The 19,246-nt window shown below is 30.1% G+C and overlaps 1 protein-coding gene across 2 annotated transcripts; it reads right to left on the bottom strand.

The window, feature by feature from the left end:
• Positions 1–302: 302 nt before the first annotated feature.
• On the bottom strand, positions 303–19,109 carry mys (position-specific antigen beta subunit myospheroid). 2 transcript variants are annotated; one of them, XM_074115093.1, is made up of 16 exons: positions 18,759–19,109; positions 17,556–17,717; positions 16,832–17,105; positions 15,408–15,636; positions 11,594–11,678; positions 9,741–9,911; positions 9,467–9,565; positions 8,548–8,712; positions 8,114–8,260; positions 7,585–7,728; positions 6,582–6,815; positions 5,375–5,668; positions 4,322–4,451; positions 3,652–3,798; positions 3,386–3,525; positions 303–3,076 (listed from the first exon to the last, which is right to left on the bottom strand). In XM_074115093.1, exons 2-16 carry the CDS (start codon positions 17,706–17,708, stop codon positions 3,011–3,013), a joined length of 2,478 nt encoding a protein of 825 aa, XP_073971194.1. In that variant the 5' UTR covers positions 17,709–17,717; positions 18,759–19,109; the 3' UTR covers positions 303–3,010. The 2 variants fall into 2 exon arrangements, with proteins under 2 accessions (XP_073971194.1, XP_073971192.1); XM_074115091.1 differs by lacking the exon at positions 11,594–11,678 and adding an exon at positions 13,569–13,653 and having other exon boundaries at positions 18,759–19,106.
• Positions 19,110–19,246: the final 137 nt, after the last annotated feature.

Genomic DNA, 19,246 nt, shown 5'->3' with positions numbered 1-19,246 from the left:
GATTTTTTTTTTTTTAAACAAAGATGCAATTTTTTTAAATGACAAACAAAATCAGGAATAAAAATGTATAAGTTAGAAAAAAAAAAATTATTAATTTTGAAAACCATATCTTTATACATATCAATATTCAATTTTTGTTTCTTTTAAAGCACTTTTATAATTCTAATAAAAATATTTGATTGACCAGAATAAAAGGCACTGAGTAGAAAAAAACAAACTTAATTACATTCTACGATGATACTTCTATTTGAATTCTCACACTTAATTAAAAAAATAATAAGTCTTATTAAAATGAAATTGGGTCAAACCAAAAATACTGTAACTATATTGCATTCGCAATATAGGAATATGAAAATAATACGAAAATGGTGTATCCTTCAAAAATTTTACGCATCTTTTATGGAAGTAAAAATAAAAGCAAGTCTAGGATAGTGGTTCCCATAGTTTCGGCAATATAATACACTTATCAATACATAATATAAAACAAGACATTGTCAAAAATTTGCCACATTTGGGCAAGTTAATTGTAACCGCAAATGATTTTTAAAAATCCTGAAGCGTGTAGTTGAAGTAGCATTTTACAAGGTTCAGATGGATCGGAAATATTTACCGAAAATAATAAAATCAAAGCCATTATGAAGAAACTTTTATGTAAAAATTTAATTCAAGATCAGAAATACGATTTTTTTTTAAAGCTTACGAAATTTTTATTATTTCAAATAAGACGAAATTATCAGGCCACATCAGAGACAGTTTAGTTTCACTAAAGTGAAGTTTTGTATAAAAAAAAAACAATGCGCAGAAATGAAAGATGCGAAACTAAAATATAATTAATTTTCAATTAATCTCATGACTGGAATTTCGTCAAAGGCAGATGGAATATTTGATCTTTCAGAAGATACTTTCTTAAAAACAATTTTTGATAAAAAGGAAATGCATTTTTGAAAAGTTTCAAGAAAGTTTGGGAACCCGTACTCTAGAACATTCTACACCTAGTACAATATTTTTTTCAACATCACTTTTAAGGCTTTTTTATAATTGGCTGGTTTAATTACAGTAAAAAAAACAAACAAATAAAGTACAGCTCAATATTTCCTTTTACTGTACTTCTTCATTTACAAAATAAGGCAGATATAAACATTTTGTTGTCGACATTGTCTCTCCATTTAAGACTGGGGCCAAAGAAACACTTTTTTAAACGAAAACTTTAAGCACTTTGTCAAAATAGATCTTTAATAAAATTATGAAAAGTACAACAAAAGTGTACGCAGAAATATAAGAATAAAAAAGTCCGGATATTTAAATGCTCTTGCTGCGTAAGATAACCACTTGGTTGTCCGAATCCCAGGCGGAAAGTTAAAAATAAAAGTCATAATTTAGTGGTGAGGAAAACAAAACATTGGCAAAAAGGTGGTTATTAAATTTCAATCACTGGAATGGAGATATATGTAGGTAACACTAAAAGGAAGAAAATCCACATCTTTTTAAGAGGATTTTCACTAATACATGAAAGAAGATAATACACCAAAAGTTATGGTATTTTACAAAGAGAACTCACCTCTAGCTCTTAGGTCAGAAATAAGTCACGGCCACTATTAATAAAAAAGGACGGAAAAACTAGCCAAGCAATGAAGAAATTCAGAAAACCATAAAGAGCGGCGTAAGCGTGGAATGCCACGAAAACACTGGTTTAACAGGAATTGGTTGTTGAGAACGGCAGTAAAAAATGAATCCCAAGTCGAGTATGTTTCCTGTCTATTATATTATTATCTATTATATTAGTTTATTATATTTCCTGACTTTTTTTTTTTTAAGATAACCGAGTGACACAGAATCAGAGCTAAATAAATTATAGAACTAGTAGCTAGTAAGGATTTTGTTAGATAGATGCGTATTACAAATAATAGTATTAAGTTTTTCGTTTCAAGTAACTAAAATGTGAGTTCTTTCCTAAGCGAATACCATTTTTTTTTTTTTTTTATTAAACTGGCATAGTTAAAATGCGCTGGTATAGCCCTCAGCCAAAATTGCTTTGTTATAAAAATTACGTCTTTTGAAGAAAAACTTACCAAAATATTAAGTACTCCTGAGATATAAGTTTTGATTTTTTTTCTGAATTGTTTATGTATGTACATATTTAGTTTTAATAAAACAAAAACTTCACAAACAATAATTGATGTTAACCTTCATATTAATTACATTTTGAACGACATAACCTTCTCTCTAATTAGTACATTATTTGTGATATTTATTTGTATAACAAAGAGATAAATAAAAAATTAACAACTAAAGAAACTATCCTTTCTTTACACCGTTATTCTCGAATTTTAAAAATAAAGTAAATAACATTAATCAATTTTAAAAATTAATTAATTAGATTTCTGAAAAGAAAATGCCATTCTATAACTTGACGAGATTATTTTCGAAAAAAAAAATTGCAATTTACCATTATAACAAATTAAAAGAAAATATATGGCACAGTCTTATATGTTATGCAACAGTTAATTAATTAAAAAAAAATTTATAAATACATTGAAAATCTTATTGATCTATTCTAAGTTATTAGTTAAAAAAAATTAATCACAAGCATTTTCTTTCATATAATTAATTAGTCAGTAACCAAGTTAAAAACAACAGATAGTTCGAAAAATATAGTTGAGAACAAAAAAGAAGAAAAAAAGGGCTTATCTTGCTAAAGCTGTACATTCCTCTCTAATATGAATTTTTTACTAATTTCGTTATTGCTGATAATAACAAAAAGACACCTATGATTGTCACGATATCCTTAAGAAAAAAATTAACATGTTTTTCAATTATTTTTTGTTTTTTACTCCCTACAGTAAAAAATTTAACTTGGTGAAAATATAAGTACTTGTATTTTATTTTATTTCCTTTAAGAGGCACAAGAGTTGGCAGTGAAAAAAAACTGCTTCAAAAGTAATTTTAAAACTGGAAAACAATTGCTTTTTTGATTGTTTTTTTGAACGTACTTAATAAAAAAACAAACAAATTACTTGCCAGCGTATGTAGGATTTTTGAATGTGGAAGTTGCTTGTTTGTATATCGGGTTTTCCACCTGAAAAAAAGATGTTAATATAATTTGAATTCAATAATTTTGTTTCTTTTGTCGAACGCTTCAGCGTTGCAACAAGAATCAACTGTTTAACGGGCAAATTGAGATTAGGTCATTTTCATGTGTGTGTGTTATACTAATTTTTAATACGAGTACACATGAGGTTTATAGAAACATAGCGGAATTAAGATCATATATATGAATTTTGTTCCCTCTAGCGGTGAGGCTCTTTCTTCTAACAAATTTTTTCTAAAAAGCTCTGAAAAGAGAGCTCTAATTTGTTTCTCTAGTAGGTAGAAAAAAAATAATTACCGTATCCCACTTGGCAAGCATTGTATCCTTTTCAAATTTAGCGAATTCTCTTCTATCGTGTATGGTTGTCAACAGTTTCCACAAAAGTAATATGGCAAGACCTATCAGTACGATTGCACCAATTACTCCCAGTACGATTGCTATAAAATTACAAACAAATTTAGTAAACTCAAGAAGAGCAAGCTCGGAAAAATCAATCTGTTGGTGTAAATGTTACTTAGATTGCAGTAATAAATAAATAACAATAAAATATTAAAAACGTTCACCTAAAATAAAGACTTCAGGTGGACATTGTCGCTCTTTCTTCGCTCTTACTACAATTTTTCCCTTTTCATCGTAGGAGTAGACATAAACAAAATGACAGTCTTCCTCATCAATATAGGAACATAAGTTTTCATCCTTGGATTCATCCACTGTAAAATATAAAATGCAATCATTACATGTAAGCAACTCTACGAATATAAGTTGTTTGAATTATTTATTTTATGAATTATTATAACTATATTGTATGGATCAATAATTCTTCTATAATGTAATTTATATCTATTTCTGAACATAATTGATTTGAAGAAAACGCAAGCTACCAAGCCAACAGAATTCTGTTTTGTTCTGAAAAAAGTAAACCCAGTTTCTACCATCATTAGAGTCACCTGTAATTGTATCAGTCAAGTCAAGTCACCAGGAGTCTCACAAAACAACATTGAATTGCAGTTTCCCGTTGTTTTGTTTTTGAGATATTTTTATTATTTAATAATTTTGTTCACACGCACGGACTAATTCCTAAAAATCACTTTTTCTGACTTAAGGGACCTCAAAAAAGATATTTTCTGTGAAAACTGGACACGACAATACTTTATTTAACCAGTAGAAAAAGAGAGTGAAAAATATTGAACATATTTTCTTAAATTTGCATTAAAATAATAATTCAAACATTACCTTCGATAGTTTTTACTACTTCAGGTACAAATGTGCAATTAGTGGCGCATTCCTCTTCTGTTAATGGTCCTGTCTTGTGAACTTGACACTGTACGCATTCTTTTAGCTCTTGACATCTTCCTGGACAAGTCTGTATTAACAATAAATATGAAAATTATGTAACTTTGGTTTCACAATAGATCAGGTTTATTTATCTAAACACAATTATCCCCCATTTGTAGGCACGTTGATCCTTAGAGATCTGAGAAATTAAAAAATTCGTTTATTTCATCATAAAACACAAATGGAAGATTGTAAATATAAAACAAATATCATTCTATTCCTGAACTAATATTTCTTGTATGAATTTCCTTACAAAGTACATTTACACGTTTTGTTAATGTAATTCATTTTTTAAAAAAGAATTACACAATTAATAGACAATTAGATCAAATATTTTACTACTAGCATCACTAAAAATTATCATATTCGTTACACTTAATTTTTTTCAGATTGGATTTCACAAACAGCAATCGATATATTTCAGACTGGACAGACTTGGTAAAAACTGCAATAGTTTTAGGCAATAGGTTAGACCTTCCTCCTTGGTTATCCTGAACTACAAGTTGATTGATGGGTAACGTAAGGTCGTTCAGCTTAAAGGCCAATTTATGTAGTAAGTAACTACTCAATCATCGCCCCTGTTCAAGTCTATCGCAGATGAATTTGCTGTTCTTATGGCAACTGACCCAAACGTCTCATAGTTTGCACGTCTATTGAAATCATGAACTAAATTAATCTCACATACCACATTATTATTCATCACTCCTTCAAAGTCTAACCCTAGTTAAGGCCAAAAAACCTTCTCCTCCCACAAGACTTTAGTCTACTCTTCGAGATCTCTTGGTAAAAGAACGGTCCGATTGTAAAAATAGCAAACAAATATGCATTTGAACACAAAAGCTAACAGTCTAAATCCTTATCAATCCTTAATTTCGGTGTTATGAGTCCTGGTTATTCTTGTGTCATGTTGAAAACATTTAAAAATATTTTAAAAGAAATGGTTAAACTTACCGGACATTTATCACAATATTTTCCAGAATATCTGCCAGTCTGAGTGTCACTTTCTTCGTTGTTGCAAATACATTTCCCACAATGGCAGACACCATGTCCTGAACAGATTTCACCACCACCCGGCGGCCTACACAATTCTTCAGATGTGCTACAAGAGCAATCCTCACCTGACCATCCTTCTAAACAATCACAATGTCCGCAAACGCACACACCATGATCTGGGCCGGAACACAGTACTCCGTCGACACGATCGCAAGAGAAGTTGTCACACTCACAATAAGCACCAGAGATAACCTATAAAATATAAAATTGAAATAATATATACATATTAAATAGAAAGGATAAATTCTATTAGAATGTCTTGATTTTTATTTGGACTCCATTGTGATAAGACTTATGCTCCAAAAAGTTCCAGGACCTTCTGTTAAGCAGTTTGTAGGTCGAGCTAGTATTATTCTGGCATCTTTTTTTTTTTTTTTTTTGTACGAATAATTCTTCAACATTGCATTCATATTGCCTTCGAAACTCTAAAATTCCTCCCAGAACTCTACATTTTTGAAGTGCATTCTTAATGACAAAATTAGTTTACTATAATTTAATTAAGATTAAATTATACATTGTTATTTTTGCAAGAATAATAAGAAAAAACAAAAGCATAACCTACCCCAGTAGTTCTTTTTAATCAACATGTCTCTACGTGATCAATCCGTCGAACAATTGAATATGGTAGCTATATACTGCAGCCGGATCGTACATCATGCGTTTTACAGCAGTCTGATACAATTATCGCCCTGACCATCGTGAAGTTATACAACAAACGGTACAACAAAGTGTAAAATTTGTGGGCCCAATAGTATTAAGAGAAATAGCATTTTGACACCTCCGTGAATTGATTTAAAAAAAGAGAGGATGTTTTGGCTAAGTTTCTTTTACAATTCCAGCTGATTAAGTGGTGAAAAATCGTAAATTATGAAACGTTTCCTTTTCTGACCTCCATTCCCTCTCTCAACCATCCCTTCTCAAACGTCATCCACAGACGACTTTTTTCCCTTTCTCAAAACTTAATTATATTCTGAAAGGAAAGCGATTTGCAACTATTGAAGAAATGAACTGAATTTGATGCAGTAGCATTTATTAGTAACGCTAATTCTTTAATAGAAAAGCTAATCAATACTTAGCAATATATATGTACGATATATACACTTACCTCCAACGGATTTGGTCTAGGATCACATTGACATTGGCCGCAAACACAAGAGCCTCTACCACTGCATTCGATTAGAGTCGTATTATCTGGACGGCAGCTAGCTCCACTCTCGTCTTGTCGAGTGTTTTGTGCATCACATTCACAAGTCCTACCAAAGTGGGTGTCATCACATTCACAAATACCACATTTGTAAGTTCCAAAGGATGAACATTCTTTTGCTTCTTCTATATATCCCTAAAACAATAACGTACAATTAATGTGAAAAATCAAGTAAATGTTTAACATATAATCAAACATAAGTTCTGAAATCTGATTTGTGGGTGCAGGTCTTGAAATCAAAACTTTATTCGCTACACGTTTCTACTCGGATGTGTACGTTAATAAGTGCTTGATATTTGGTTTACTTTACTCTATTGTAGTTATGATCAGATGATCGTAACGGCGGCTGTTGCCGCTGCCTTTCTGATTGAGTTTTTTTTTATCGTGTGGGTGAAATTTTGTTGATAGTGGGGTCTGTTTTGTCTGGTTAATTAAAATAGGGCCTCTCTACCAGGCAATTTGAGTAATATTTAATACATTTCTTTTGATTTTGTTATTTTATTTGTAGATAATTTGAACGGTTGTCAGTGTAAGAATATAATCATTACTGCGTACATTTTTTTGTTAGTTCTACAAGAAATTATTTTTGCAAAAATATGAGTATTAAGAGTTGAAAGTTTGTTTTTTTTTCATAATTTATATCAATATCTAAGAAACTTTATCTAAGAAACCACCCCTTGCGAAACTTTGGTTCCTTCCAGTTTAGAAACCTCTGATTGTACTCTCCATTTTCTATAAACCACTTCTTCGGACTCAAAGAGCATCAAAACGTGAATTTCCTCTGAATTTAAAGGAAAATTTAACAAGGTAGCAAATAATTCTTCTTAACATCAATATAAGAAAGTAATAACTAAAATCTGCGAAGAAAGTAAAGAAATTTAATGGTAAATAACCTTAAATTTACCTTATTTCCTTTATTTTCACAAGGGCAATCACATTCCATTTCCAAATGTACGGTCAATGACTCGTTAAGACCGACTGGATAAATTTTAAAAGTTTGCTTCCAATCCTTCTTGTTAGGTGGGCACGCCTTTACCTCAATTTCGGCCTAAAAAAGTAAGCATTATATAAATTTGAGATTAAGAATATACTAACAAATAAATGTGTTACATTAAACAATTTTCGAAAACTACTCACTGGTTTGCTCGAGCGAATTAGACTTTAAAAACCACTTGTAATATTGTTAATTATTGGAGAATATACACGGCAAGAATGAAAAAATGATTAAGAGCATCTTAACGAATATTCTAATATATATAAATATAAACCTATTTCTTATGACTGTACAAACACCTTAATATTTTGGAATTAATAACTATTAATTAAGTGCACGAACCATAGCAAAATTGAACTGACCAAGAAACTGTAACGTTCAACATATTAAAAGTTTTTAAGAAATTAAAAATCCATTTTATTGCAACCATCATAATTACCTGAAATCTGACTTCAGAGTCAACTTTTAGACCTTCACACTTAGTGGTCTTCTTTACTGGATCATTCGGATTAAGACAATTGGAATAGTAGGTGATTTTCACTGCACTTGATGCAGTATCCTTCATTTCTACCTCAGAAGTAATTTTCTATAACAAATTAAATTATTTAAAAAAAAGAAGAAGATAATTAGAAGGATCAAGAAAGACAAAAAAGGGATAAGCAACACTCAGTTTGTCAAAGTCCTGTGTAGATACCGTACAAAAAAAGGTGTGTCTCCTTCTTCTTGAAAAATTATTTTTATACAATGACGGTATCTAAGATATCTCAGAGGGTATATGCAACGGTAATCTTTCGAGCACTGATGGGTAAAAAGTCCATGCACCGTTAGGGTTTATAGAATGTAAAATTCTCTTTTTATAAAACTTTTACTTACATTGTACTGAGCCTTAACTAATTCGACAACATTTGAAGAATCATTCGACAATACACCTGCAGATGATCCTTGAATGTGCGCTCTCAGTCGATCATAAACTCCTATCTGTTCTGAGGTTACAGCAAAGATGACGTTAATAGAATTTTCTTTAACTTTTAGATTGATCTATATATAAAAAAAAAAAAGTTGTTAATTAAGAATGTTCTTTGAAATTAAAAATAATGAGGAAGAAGTTTACAACTTCTGAGATATTTCAAAGATGTAATCCAGTAATAAAAATGCTGGGTCTGTTCTCATGAAGATGTAATAACTTAATCCATAACTCTTCTTCTGTATGTCATGGAAATATGAAAGGATAAAAATTAAACCGAAATACTAGACCTCTAAAAGAACGTCATAAACAAAATTAATTTTTTTTTATTAACATCTTGTTTTATTTTTTATGAAAACTATAAAAGAAAAACTCAGGAGTGAAGAACGCTCACGTGACTTTTTCTTACTTAAATTTTCAAGGTTTTTCTAATTTCAAATTTTAACTAAATTATTATTGTTAGCTTCGCTATAAAAGGGTTTAAAAAAAGAAGAAAAAAAGTGGCATAAGAACCATTCCTTAAAATAAATTTCTATGAAAAGTATTTCAAACAAATGTTCTAGCTTTTCATTGGCGAAGTAGTTTGTATACAAAATTTTTAAAAAATCTTTGATACTCTCAAAAGAGCTTAAATTGTTTTTAAAAACTGGTTGACTATTACGTAATCTGAGAATATTTAAAAAAAATGTGAGATTTTTGAGAGTGAGCAAAGATTTTAGGTTTTCTTCTTCAACAGTTGCCGTTTAATATTGAGGATGTTTTACGAATATAAATAAAATCAAGCATGAAGTATATATGCTAGGGTTTCACAAAAGTTTAAGTACTCACCTGGGACACTGAAGGATAATCTTGAATTGTAGAATGCGTGTAATGTCCACTATTATCCAGGTGGCATTTACCATCGTTGGGCTTCACAATTCCACCCAACTAAAAAATAATATATCATATAACACTGCTTGTTTGATTTTTAACTGTAGTCAAGATGTGATTTGCAGGGTGCATTTTTTTTAAATATGTATGTGTTTGAAAGAGAGAGAGATTGTGGGAAGAAGACAGATTTTTCTATTATCAACTATTAGTGATAATAATTTAAAAGCCTCACCTTTCCATCACCTGCATAATGAAAACCAGCGTCCGTAGAGAATACCAACAATTTCCTAGCCTTATCTCTCCATCCTATCTGATTCCAACAGACTACCGCCTGCATGATTGCATCAAATCCTCCCTCTGGTGCATCCAGGTTCCCGGACACTGCAGCTTGTTCTACTTCTCCCTAGGTTTATGAAATAATTTCAGTCAAAATTTGTATTATTAAAAAGAAATAGAGCAAAGCCCATCTGGGCAAAGTTGACATTTCAATCGCGACTTTAATTATTTTCAATTTAACTTCTATTCTCTTCTGATACTCTTTTAAACTATATAATTCTCTTTTTACTAAGATATGGTTATAGTGCAGCAATGAATAATATAATTAGCAATAAAAAATATCTCCAATATCAAGTAACACAAAAAAAAATCCGAAGTATTCGGTATTTGTTCTGCTATGGTTCGTTATAATCCTTGTAGCGCATAAAAATTGGTTTGCCAATCATATATATTTTAAAAAATTGACCAGCCATTTTGCCTGAAGAAGATTTTAATTATAGCGGGGAGAGAGATCTATACATTATGTATCGTTAGATAAAATTGCTAGCTAAATAAAAAGTGCATAACATTTATCAAGAACTAATCTTCCTTACAATGATGTAATAAATTGACAATAAGTTTAGTATTAGAATTTTTCTCCAGATTTTTAAGAAATAAATTTTATAAAATTTTCATGAACTGCACTATTACCACTACAAAAATAAAAAATTCATTTAAATTAGTTAGTAGTTCATTTAAGTATGAATACTGTAATTTAAGATGGCTTTAGGGCCCGCTTTATAAAATATCCATTACTCTCAATTTTTTTTTTTTTTAATTTGTAATAAACTGAAGACAATTCAGTATATAAAGATACATTTACAATTAAAGTTGATACTGAAATGACTAAAGTTTCACCATAAATTGTAAAAATTGATACCAGGGTACGGTTAGACAATAACTCAAGAATTAGATCATCACAGCCAATGATCTGCTACAAATGTTCATCGATATTCTTACAGTTTGGTTTAGCAAGATAATTTGACTTTTCTATTGTTCAGAGATTCAAGTGCCAATAAAAAAAAATGTGCTAGAAGTTTCCCCTATGATGTCATCTACTGCCTAAATTCAATTAGTGGCAAACTTTATGAACAATACATGATTTACTAGACTTCAGTAGATTCCTCTAATCTAGTAGATGTAGACAAGAAGAAAAAACAGCAAGGCTATAAAGTACTGACCTTGAAGATTTGATATAAATGAAATCCAAGGTATGGAGAATGACTCATTACTAATTGCAAGACAGCTCCTTTCTAATATCCAAATATTAGAAGTAACTTTTTTTTTTTACAAAATTTGGCGAAACTTAATCATTTCAAAAAAAGCAAACTTATTTTAAGCGAAATCAAGAAATATTATAGAAATAATAGATACTGAAATCAAGGCATGCAAATATATTAGTAACATTTAAGGCTAAGCAATTAATAATGTTAGAATTTTAAAATATTAGCATTCAAACATGCAATTGCTTTAAAAATATAAGTATTCATTAGTGCAAAGATTTAAATTAATAATTACAAAACATATTGTTATTTCTTTAAAGCGTACCAACCTATCCCAAATGTTAGCAATTTTATTTAATTTTTAATTTTATTTCCTACATTGTTTCTGTTGGCTTAAATTTAGATACTAAAAAATAAAAAATTTAAAAAAACAAATTTATGTATAAAAACAAAATGTTCCACATATTAGTTATTTTTTTTTTTTACTTTTTCTTTAAAGGGAAATATTTCTTTCTCACACAATCGTTTTCTTTTTACATGAACTTACAGCAAATCTATCGGTGTCTGGGCTTAGCGACATAACATTTTGGTAACCGTAAGGGGCTGCACATCCAGTGCAGGGCTCTTTCAAACTGCACAAATATAGACAAACTCAAAATACAAAAAAAAAAAAAAAGTATGTATAAATAAAAAAAATATTTTACTCTCAAACAGTCGCATTGCGATCACGATCACTTGGATTTAAAAAAAAAAAAAAAAACTAAAATATAAAATTTCTTGAAGTATGTCGGCGGAGAGTTTATTTACAAAGTAAATAAAAATAAGATTATTATCACAACACTGAATAAATAGTAGAGAGAGAGAGAACAGAATATAAAGATACAGAAAAATAGACAGATAAACATCAATTTAACAGCCACTTAATAAAGACAATAGAAAGCAGGACATAGAAAAGTGTGATAATGACAAGATTTGTGCACAATCAAGAACAAAAAAAATAAAAATCAAGTAGTGAAATTATACACAGAGCATATAGAAATATTAACAAGGCATTTGAGCCTAGCGATACCTAATTACTAAAAATAAAGGGTAGTAAACCTAGGTATAATAAATAAAAAAACAGCTCAAGAACAACCCATAATTTTTTATACACCATAACAAGTTCTCAAAAAATTCTGTTCGGTTATTTGTCATCCATTACCAGAAAATGAATGAGATTTAAAAAGAAAAACTTGATTAATATCTCGTAGCTGGTGTAGAAACCAAATTTTCACGAAAAAAGAGAACATTCTTTTCGAAAATGCATTCCGATAGATAAATGGAACCAGATACAAGTTACATCAATGGACTACTCAAAGAAAACCCGAGCGGATTCATGCAGAATCATATGCTTATTATTGATAATAAAAAATATTTACTTCCGATGTTAATTGGGATTGTTATGAACGTTTATTGCCTCTATATCCAGTATTAAATTTTATTATCATGATTACTGCTGTTACTACCGTTCAAACTGCCGTTAATTTCGCCAATACTTCACATCAAATTTATTCTCAAAGGATATTGACAATAATGTTGACAAAGTATGGATTTCCTTACCGTAATTCCGTATATTCGGCTTCCACAGCAGAATTGCCCCTCCCAAACGAACGCTCCGAATCCGGGGACTTACTTCTACCTGCTGGTGTACCATTAATCAGAAGCTCCTTTTAGGGAGGATGAAGACTACTAACGTTTCCTAATTATGAGGATAACTGAGGTTTTACCCTAATTCTAAATAATGGCGATTTTACAATTTTGATAGCATTGTAAGAATACAATTGTAATAGAAGGGCGGTTCCACCAAAAAGTGGAAGGAACGCAGGCAATCCAAAATACCCATTGTTCCCCTAAGAACACAATAAACACCGTTTTTTACTTGATAACAGGTCTATTTGACTTCAAATGATTAGGTTATCTTTTTGGATTGCAAAAATATTAATCAACTGGTAAACTGCGACTAATCTCCTGATTCAGTCTACGGCAGATTGCAGGGATTTCGAAAATAATAAATTTATGTTAAGCATGACATTATGAATTTGATCCCTTAATTTTTCCTATTCTAATTTAAATGTTCATTGGCTTAACGAGTATTTAAAAAACAAAAACAAAAACAAAAAACAGCCTAGCAATTCAGATTTAAAAGAGCCATATCAAGGAAATGTGACAAATTTAAGCTAAGTTTCCTTTAAATAAACAGCGGTAAATTACTTTTGATTTTTATTCCAGACAAAATATTAGTTTACCAAACAGGCTCAGACACCATTTTACGAATATTTTATATTTGTGTATTGTACACATATATATATAAATGTTGACATTAGCACCTACAATAAAAATAAGGAAATAATGAATACCCAGATGATATTTACAATAAATATATATATATATAAAGAACAGCCACATGGTACAGCAGATCTGAAGTATATTATAAATATATATGAAAGAAATTAGCAATGCTTTTCGTGACAAATGTGACTTACAGAAAATTCATCAGTATCACTACTGAGTGGCATGTGGTTTCTGAATCCATAAGGCGCCACACAAGAATCACAAGGATGTATCAATCTGCGCGAAAGTTTTTAAAGTTAGAGCAAAATAATAAATACATGATTGGATCCGCAATGCTGTACAAATCAATGATTTCTTCTATCACAGTAGGCTTGATTTTATACTGACAGTTGCAAGTTTTTCCATTCATCTTTATTTTTAAATTGAATCACTGAGATTGGTGTAGAGAGAAATATGACTACCACTTACTAAAAAAAGTCATTTAATTAGCAATCATACAATTTCAGTGGGAAAAAAAATTCTCTACACAGAATCTGGTGATTCAAATTTTTCAGTTGAATAAAAATCTGTAACTGATCAGAAATGATAAAAACCAAGCATCTATGACTAATGAAATTAATGTTTAGCGTAACAAATGTGTCTTGAGATTGAATGAGAAATTGTTATAAACACAAAATTGTTACAAAACAATATAATGTAAAATTTCACGGCAATTTACACAATATGCCCTTAAAAGACTAAGAACTACCTGAAAAAAGGATATCGGTTAAAAAAAAAAAATTAAAAAGTTAAATCAAAGAGAAATTCATGACTTTAAAATCTCTTACTCTCATAAAACAGATCATATTTAGAAACAAATGAACAAATTATAATTTAATAAAATAAACCAAGCCACATGTATTTTAATGGCTACTCAAAATTTTTACATGTTTGCACTTGAAACATTCACAATTTTTTTCTTATGTAAAAATTATAAATGTTTTTTTTTAAACCAATAATGTTTACTAAGTACTGTCTTCACTACAGTTTCATTATAATAAAAAATGCTGGAGAATAGCTGACTTTCCAGAATCTCCTTAAAATCAATTATTTTATAATAAGATTTCTTTTTTCCAACAAAAGTTACCATCTAAGTAGACGATTTCCGTACGCTAAGAAAAAAAGTTTTAAAGATTCACAAAGAAATTAGTGTAATTCTCTTTAATGTTACATAGGTGGTAATAATTAAATCGAACGATTCAATGAACAGACATTTTAAAGGGAAGACTATCCCATGCCATTTCACGTTGTTTTCCTAAAATTAATTTTTCAAGAAAAGTTAGCCATTTTATTTGAGAAGACAATAAATACAACGAAAATAAATCATCCGAAGTGGTTACCAAGAAAATTGTACGAAACTCGAACTAATGGGGTTGCCATTTTCTTCAACTTTAGTCTTTTATATGCCCATTTATTAAAACCCTAGACAAACTTTGTACTTGTGATAGAACTGTGAAGGTAAGACTAATATTTCCTTCCCCCGGAAATAAAACTTTCCTAGAAACTTCCTCTTAGTGCCATTCCAATCAACTTTCCCAACAACATAAGACCTAATGGTGGAACACTATTTGGAAAAATGGAAATGATTATGTTACCTGGAGTACTTTGATACAAAATCAAATAATTGTAAAACAAGGAAAGCATTATTTAAATTATAATGATATGATGTATCTATAATAAGATTGGAGCCTAAAAGATCGCTTAACATTTTATAAAAGTACTAAGCGACCAAGAAAGAAATGGATAATGTGTTGAAGAATACAATTGCAAGAAGTTAAGAGCTATGTGTTGGAGATATACATTGTTCTCAAAAGACACAGTTTTATGTGCGGCTTTATGTGAAAAACGTACTAAAAAATATTAAAAAATTGACCCCCCCCCAAAAAAAATATCTCAATGCGGAGCACCAGTGCAAACATTTTGGCAGTAAAAATTATTAAAATACAAAAAATTGTGTAAATATTATTTAAAAAATTATGTTATTTACTCACTTTTTCGGTACAACTGATACATATGGCATCACAACTTTATCCACAAATGAACCAAAACCCAACCTGAAATTGGATGTAATATTTTTCATACTATCCGATAGAATGTTGCCCAACGCTGATAGCTTATGTTTATCATCTTCCATAGATTTTGAAAGATCCATCAAATAGTAAAGATCAACTGGATAAGACTGAGCTTGAGAATAATCCACTGCAATTCTGTACGGTTCATCTAATATTGCAAGAAACAGATTAAGAAAAGAAAGAACTAAAGAGAAAAAACTGTTATTTTCAAAATTTGAAAAAAAAAATCAACTTTAAAATTCTATGTAGGTTATGAAACTTTTTGCAGTAAATACTAAAATATCATTTTATATTTTGCAGTTAATACCAACGTATCATTTTATATTTTGCAATCAGTACTAAAATCATTTTATATTTTAAGTTGCTAAACTTATTTTGATTATTGCAAACTTTTCGGAAATAAAAGTAATCTAGGAGTACTACTATTTCTGAAAACTTCTGAATTAGATTCTTTTCTTCAAATTTTAAGCTATTTAGAAACTAACTGGATGCCAGTAAATTTGTTCTAAAAATAGAATCATCTATTTGCTCCATCTTTAATACCAATTAGAAAATAAGACTAAACTGTATTAGTTAAACAGTTAATAGCTATAAAGGCCATAACCGACAGATATATATTTCCATTCCCGGACAATATTTACTCAGACGGCTCTCCCGACAGATAAGGATCAGTTACATCAATTATAAGTAGAAAAGGAAGTGTAGATCAGGAAGAATGAGTATCAGAAAAACTATTATACTTATAAAGTATGGAGAGGAAGGTGAGGCTTCATATCTTCAAACGATATACCTCTCCACACTTCGATATAGAAGTGAAAGCTGTATCATTTGGGGTAGGCAGGCTAGCAGAATGACAGCCGCTTAAGTCTGCAAGCACGGAGCTTCAAATAAATGCATCGCCCTAAAATGGTTAGTATTATATTTGAATTGTGGTAGGATGCCGCTTACTAAAGGCATATCTATTGAAAGTAAACCCTCAATATCGCGGACAAAAATAACAAGTGAATACGTGAGGAAGCTCAAAGAATCCGTAGAATTCAATGACTTCGCGCAGGCAAAGAAGGCTGGTTTGCTTGGCTGGAAGCTCCTTCTCGCTGAAAGTCAAAGAGTAGGATAAAAAATAGAATCTGAAGATTGTACTGGGCTGAAAGGTTCAAAATGGCTGGCGGTTCACAACCACTACGCGTTATAATAAATTTTCCCTTTATATGCTTTAAGTAGTTTTGTTTTTTCTTCTTCTTACTGGTAACTTGTGCTAATGCAAATTAGCTATTTCAAATAGTTAGTATACATCATAAATTACGTTCATAAAAATAAGCAACCAACTAAATGATGAAACTTACTGATTCTGAGCTTTAAGTTGACAACCTGAGGAGCTATTTGTACAATGTCGGCTTGATTATGTGATGACGAAGAGCTACTACTGCTGCTACTGGAATGACTTGAATAACTTGACTGACTGTACTCTGATTGACTAATGGACTGACTAATTTTCGTCAATTTTTTCGACTCCCTAATCGTGTATTCATTGTCTGGATTATAAACAAATTCGCTGGCACATTGGATTATAGCTTCAGCATTTGGTTGAAAACATCTTTTTTGATCTTCTTTAAAATTCTGGAAATAAAAGTGTTACCCAAAAATAACGTAAAGATACAATTTCATTAAGGGTTTTGCCTTATAAATCCCTTATTTTACTACAGACAGCCTTTGTGCATGTATAGTTTTTAAGTTATTCACAATTAAAGCCTATGTTATGACATGTCAACGTCATGAATCTAGAGCGTATATCTGACTAACAATTGTTAAAATAGACTAAAACAGTCATGATTTTGTTGAAGTTACATCTTTATTTTCCCTTTTTAATTAACTTATAATACAAAATTACGTGAAAACCATTTCTGTATAATATCTAAAACTTTTAAATGTTGCCTGAGTCAATACATATTTTAAAAAATTATTCCTTAAAAGAGCTATATTTCTGATTTATTAGAAACTGAAGACCCAATATATTGGATAATAACTTCAATGTTGTAACTGAAATATTAATTACAACAGAACACTTACCGGCTGCGCACACCAGGCACAAGTAGGTGTTTGTATACATTCATGACATGTTTGTTTTAAAACACAAGGGTCTTGTGTTAATTTTTCTGCTTGCTGACACCAAACACCCAAAAACCAGCAAGAAATCACCACCAACCATTTGATCAGTAACATTCTAACCACCTGAAATTTACAAATTGAAGTTTACGTACAAATTACTAATCAGAGCGATTATCTGGCAAGTAAGGAAGAAGAGAAAGATCGCGAAAAGCTAGAAATCACGAATAAAAAGAAAACCCTGCCTTTGGATAGCTCGAGCAAAAACCTATGGACATCACTGTGTTCATGAGAGTACCTGAATGATGATCTTCACCCCAACAACCCCCCCAAAAAAGCAATTTCACAAATAGATAAATGCTACAAAACGGAACGCAAGGTTCGACAATTACTTGTTTTGTCAAGGTTATTCGTAAAAAGAACTCACAAGGAAAATACAAAAAATGATGTTTACATCTAATATTATTACAAAAACTTATTTTTATGCATTTTTTAAAAATTTAATTAAAAAAAAATATAGAATTAAAAAAATTACATATTTCAGTAGGTACAAATATCTCTACGTCAAGAAATTGAAAGCTAAGCAAATCCAGAAAAAAAAAGAAGATACGGGCACACCTACACTTACCTAGAGGCTAAGTGAAGGATCAAAATATTAAAAATACTCAACTTTAAATTAATATCAAGTAAGTTATGTTCAAAAATACAAAAATGTGGGAAGGACAATGAAAATTTGTCAAAAGATAATTAAATAATAAACATAATTACGATTAATCGAGTTCAACTTATATTTTTCATCAGTTCTATCATTAAATTAATGAACATGAATAGACATCCCAACTTTATACTGTGAATAATACTTATATTTAATGCATGTTGCCACTGCCTAATTATGACTCAGTACTCATTCAAAAATACAGTGATTTCTCAGTACAATGGTAAACCAACAACGTTACATATTAATAATTAGCTTTAAAACCAATTATTTTAAAAGAAATGTCAAATTCTAATGAAATTATCAAGTTTATTGATTATAAAAACTGTTTTTGACGCAAACTTGTGACTATTTACTACCCACTACTGCAAAAATAGGAGCAGATGTATGTGCCAGGATTGGAAACTAAGTTCGTATCTAAAATATAGACGTTAGTGAATTAGAAAACTTACCACTTATAGTTAATTTGGCAATGAAATTTTGCACCATTAACAAAATAATAAATAATACAATAATTAATTTACAAATGTTCCAGGCCTCATCTTCCTCTATTCTCAATGTAATCACTACTACCGTGCAAAATGTCCGAAAAAGGAAACTGGAATCATATAAGACACTTCGCCCCACTCTCAATAAAAAGTTCCTTGAATGGTATGACATCATGAAAATATTACACAACATTTTGGCGCAATTTTTAAAATATAAGTAAATTTCACAATTTCCTCTGTCATTTTTTTTATAAATGGAACTTATGGCAAGCTTAGCACAGTACTTGTAACATTTTCTCTATAGGTCTCAAACTTAATATAAAATATATTTAATGTTTTTTCCTTTTGTTTACTTCTTGTTTTATCGCTAAATCCTTTTATCTGTAATACACAATAAATTTTATATAAATGCAAAAAAGTTCTTTGTTATGCCTTCTCTTTATAGAAAATAA

This window comes from Rhodnius prolixus, unplaced genomic scaffold, assembly GCF_049639745.1.
Source record: "Rhodnius prolixus isolate KJV_2025 unplaced genomic scaffold, Rpr scaffold_7, whole genome shotgun sequence".
Taxonomy (NCBI): Eukaryota; Metazoa; Arthropoda; class Insecta; order Hemiptera; family Reduviidae; genus Rhodnius; species Rhodnius prolixus.
Note: the sequence above shows the minus strand (reverse complement) of the source record. Positions and strands in the feature narration are given on the sequence as shown.

Bases quoted from the DNA above. Each gene is read 5' to 3' on its own strand.
- mys (XM_074115093.1), bottom strand. From the start codon at position 17,708: ATGTTACTGATCAAATGGTTGGTGGTGATTTCTTGCTGGTTTTTGGGT. The intron at 9,566-9,740 runs GTGAGGCTTTTA...ATTATTTTTTAG, and splicing joins ATTATGCAGGTGATGGAAAG to TTGGGTGGAATTGTGAAGCC. The intron at 8,713-9,466 runs GTGAGTACTTAA...TTTTATATATAG, and splicing joins ATTATCCTTCAGTGTCCCAG to ATCAATCTAAAAGTTAAAGA.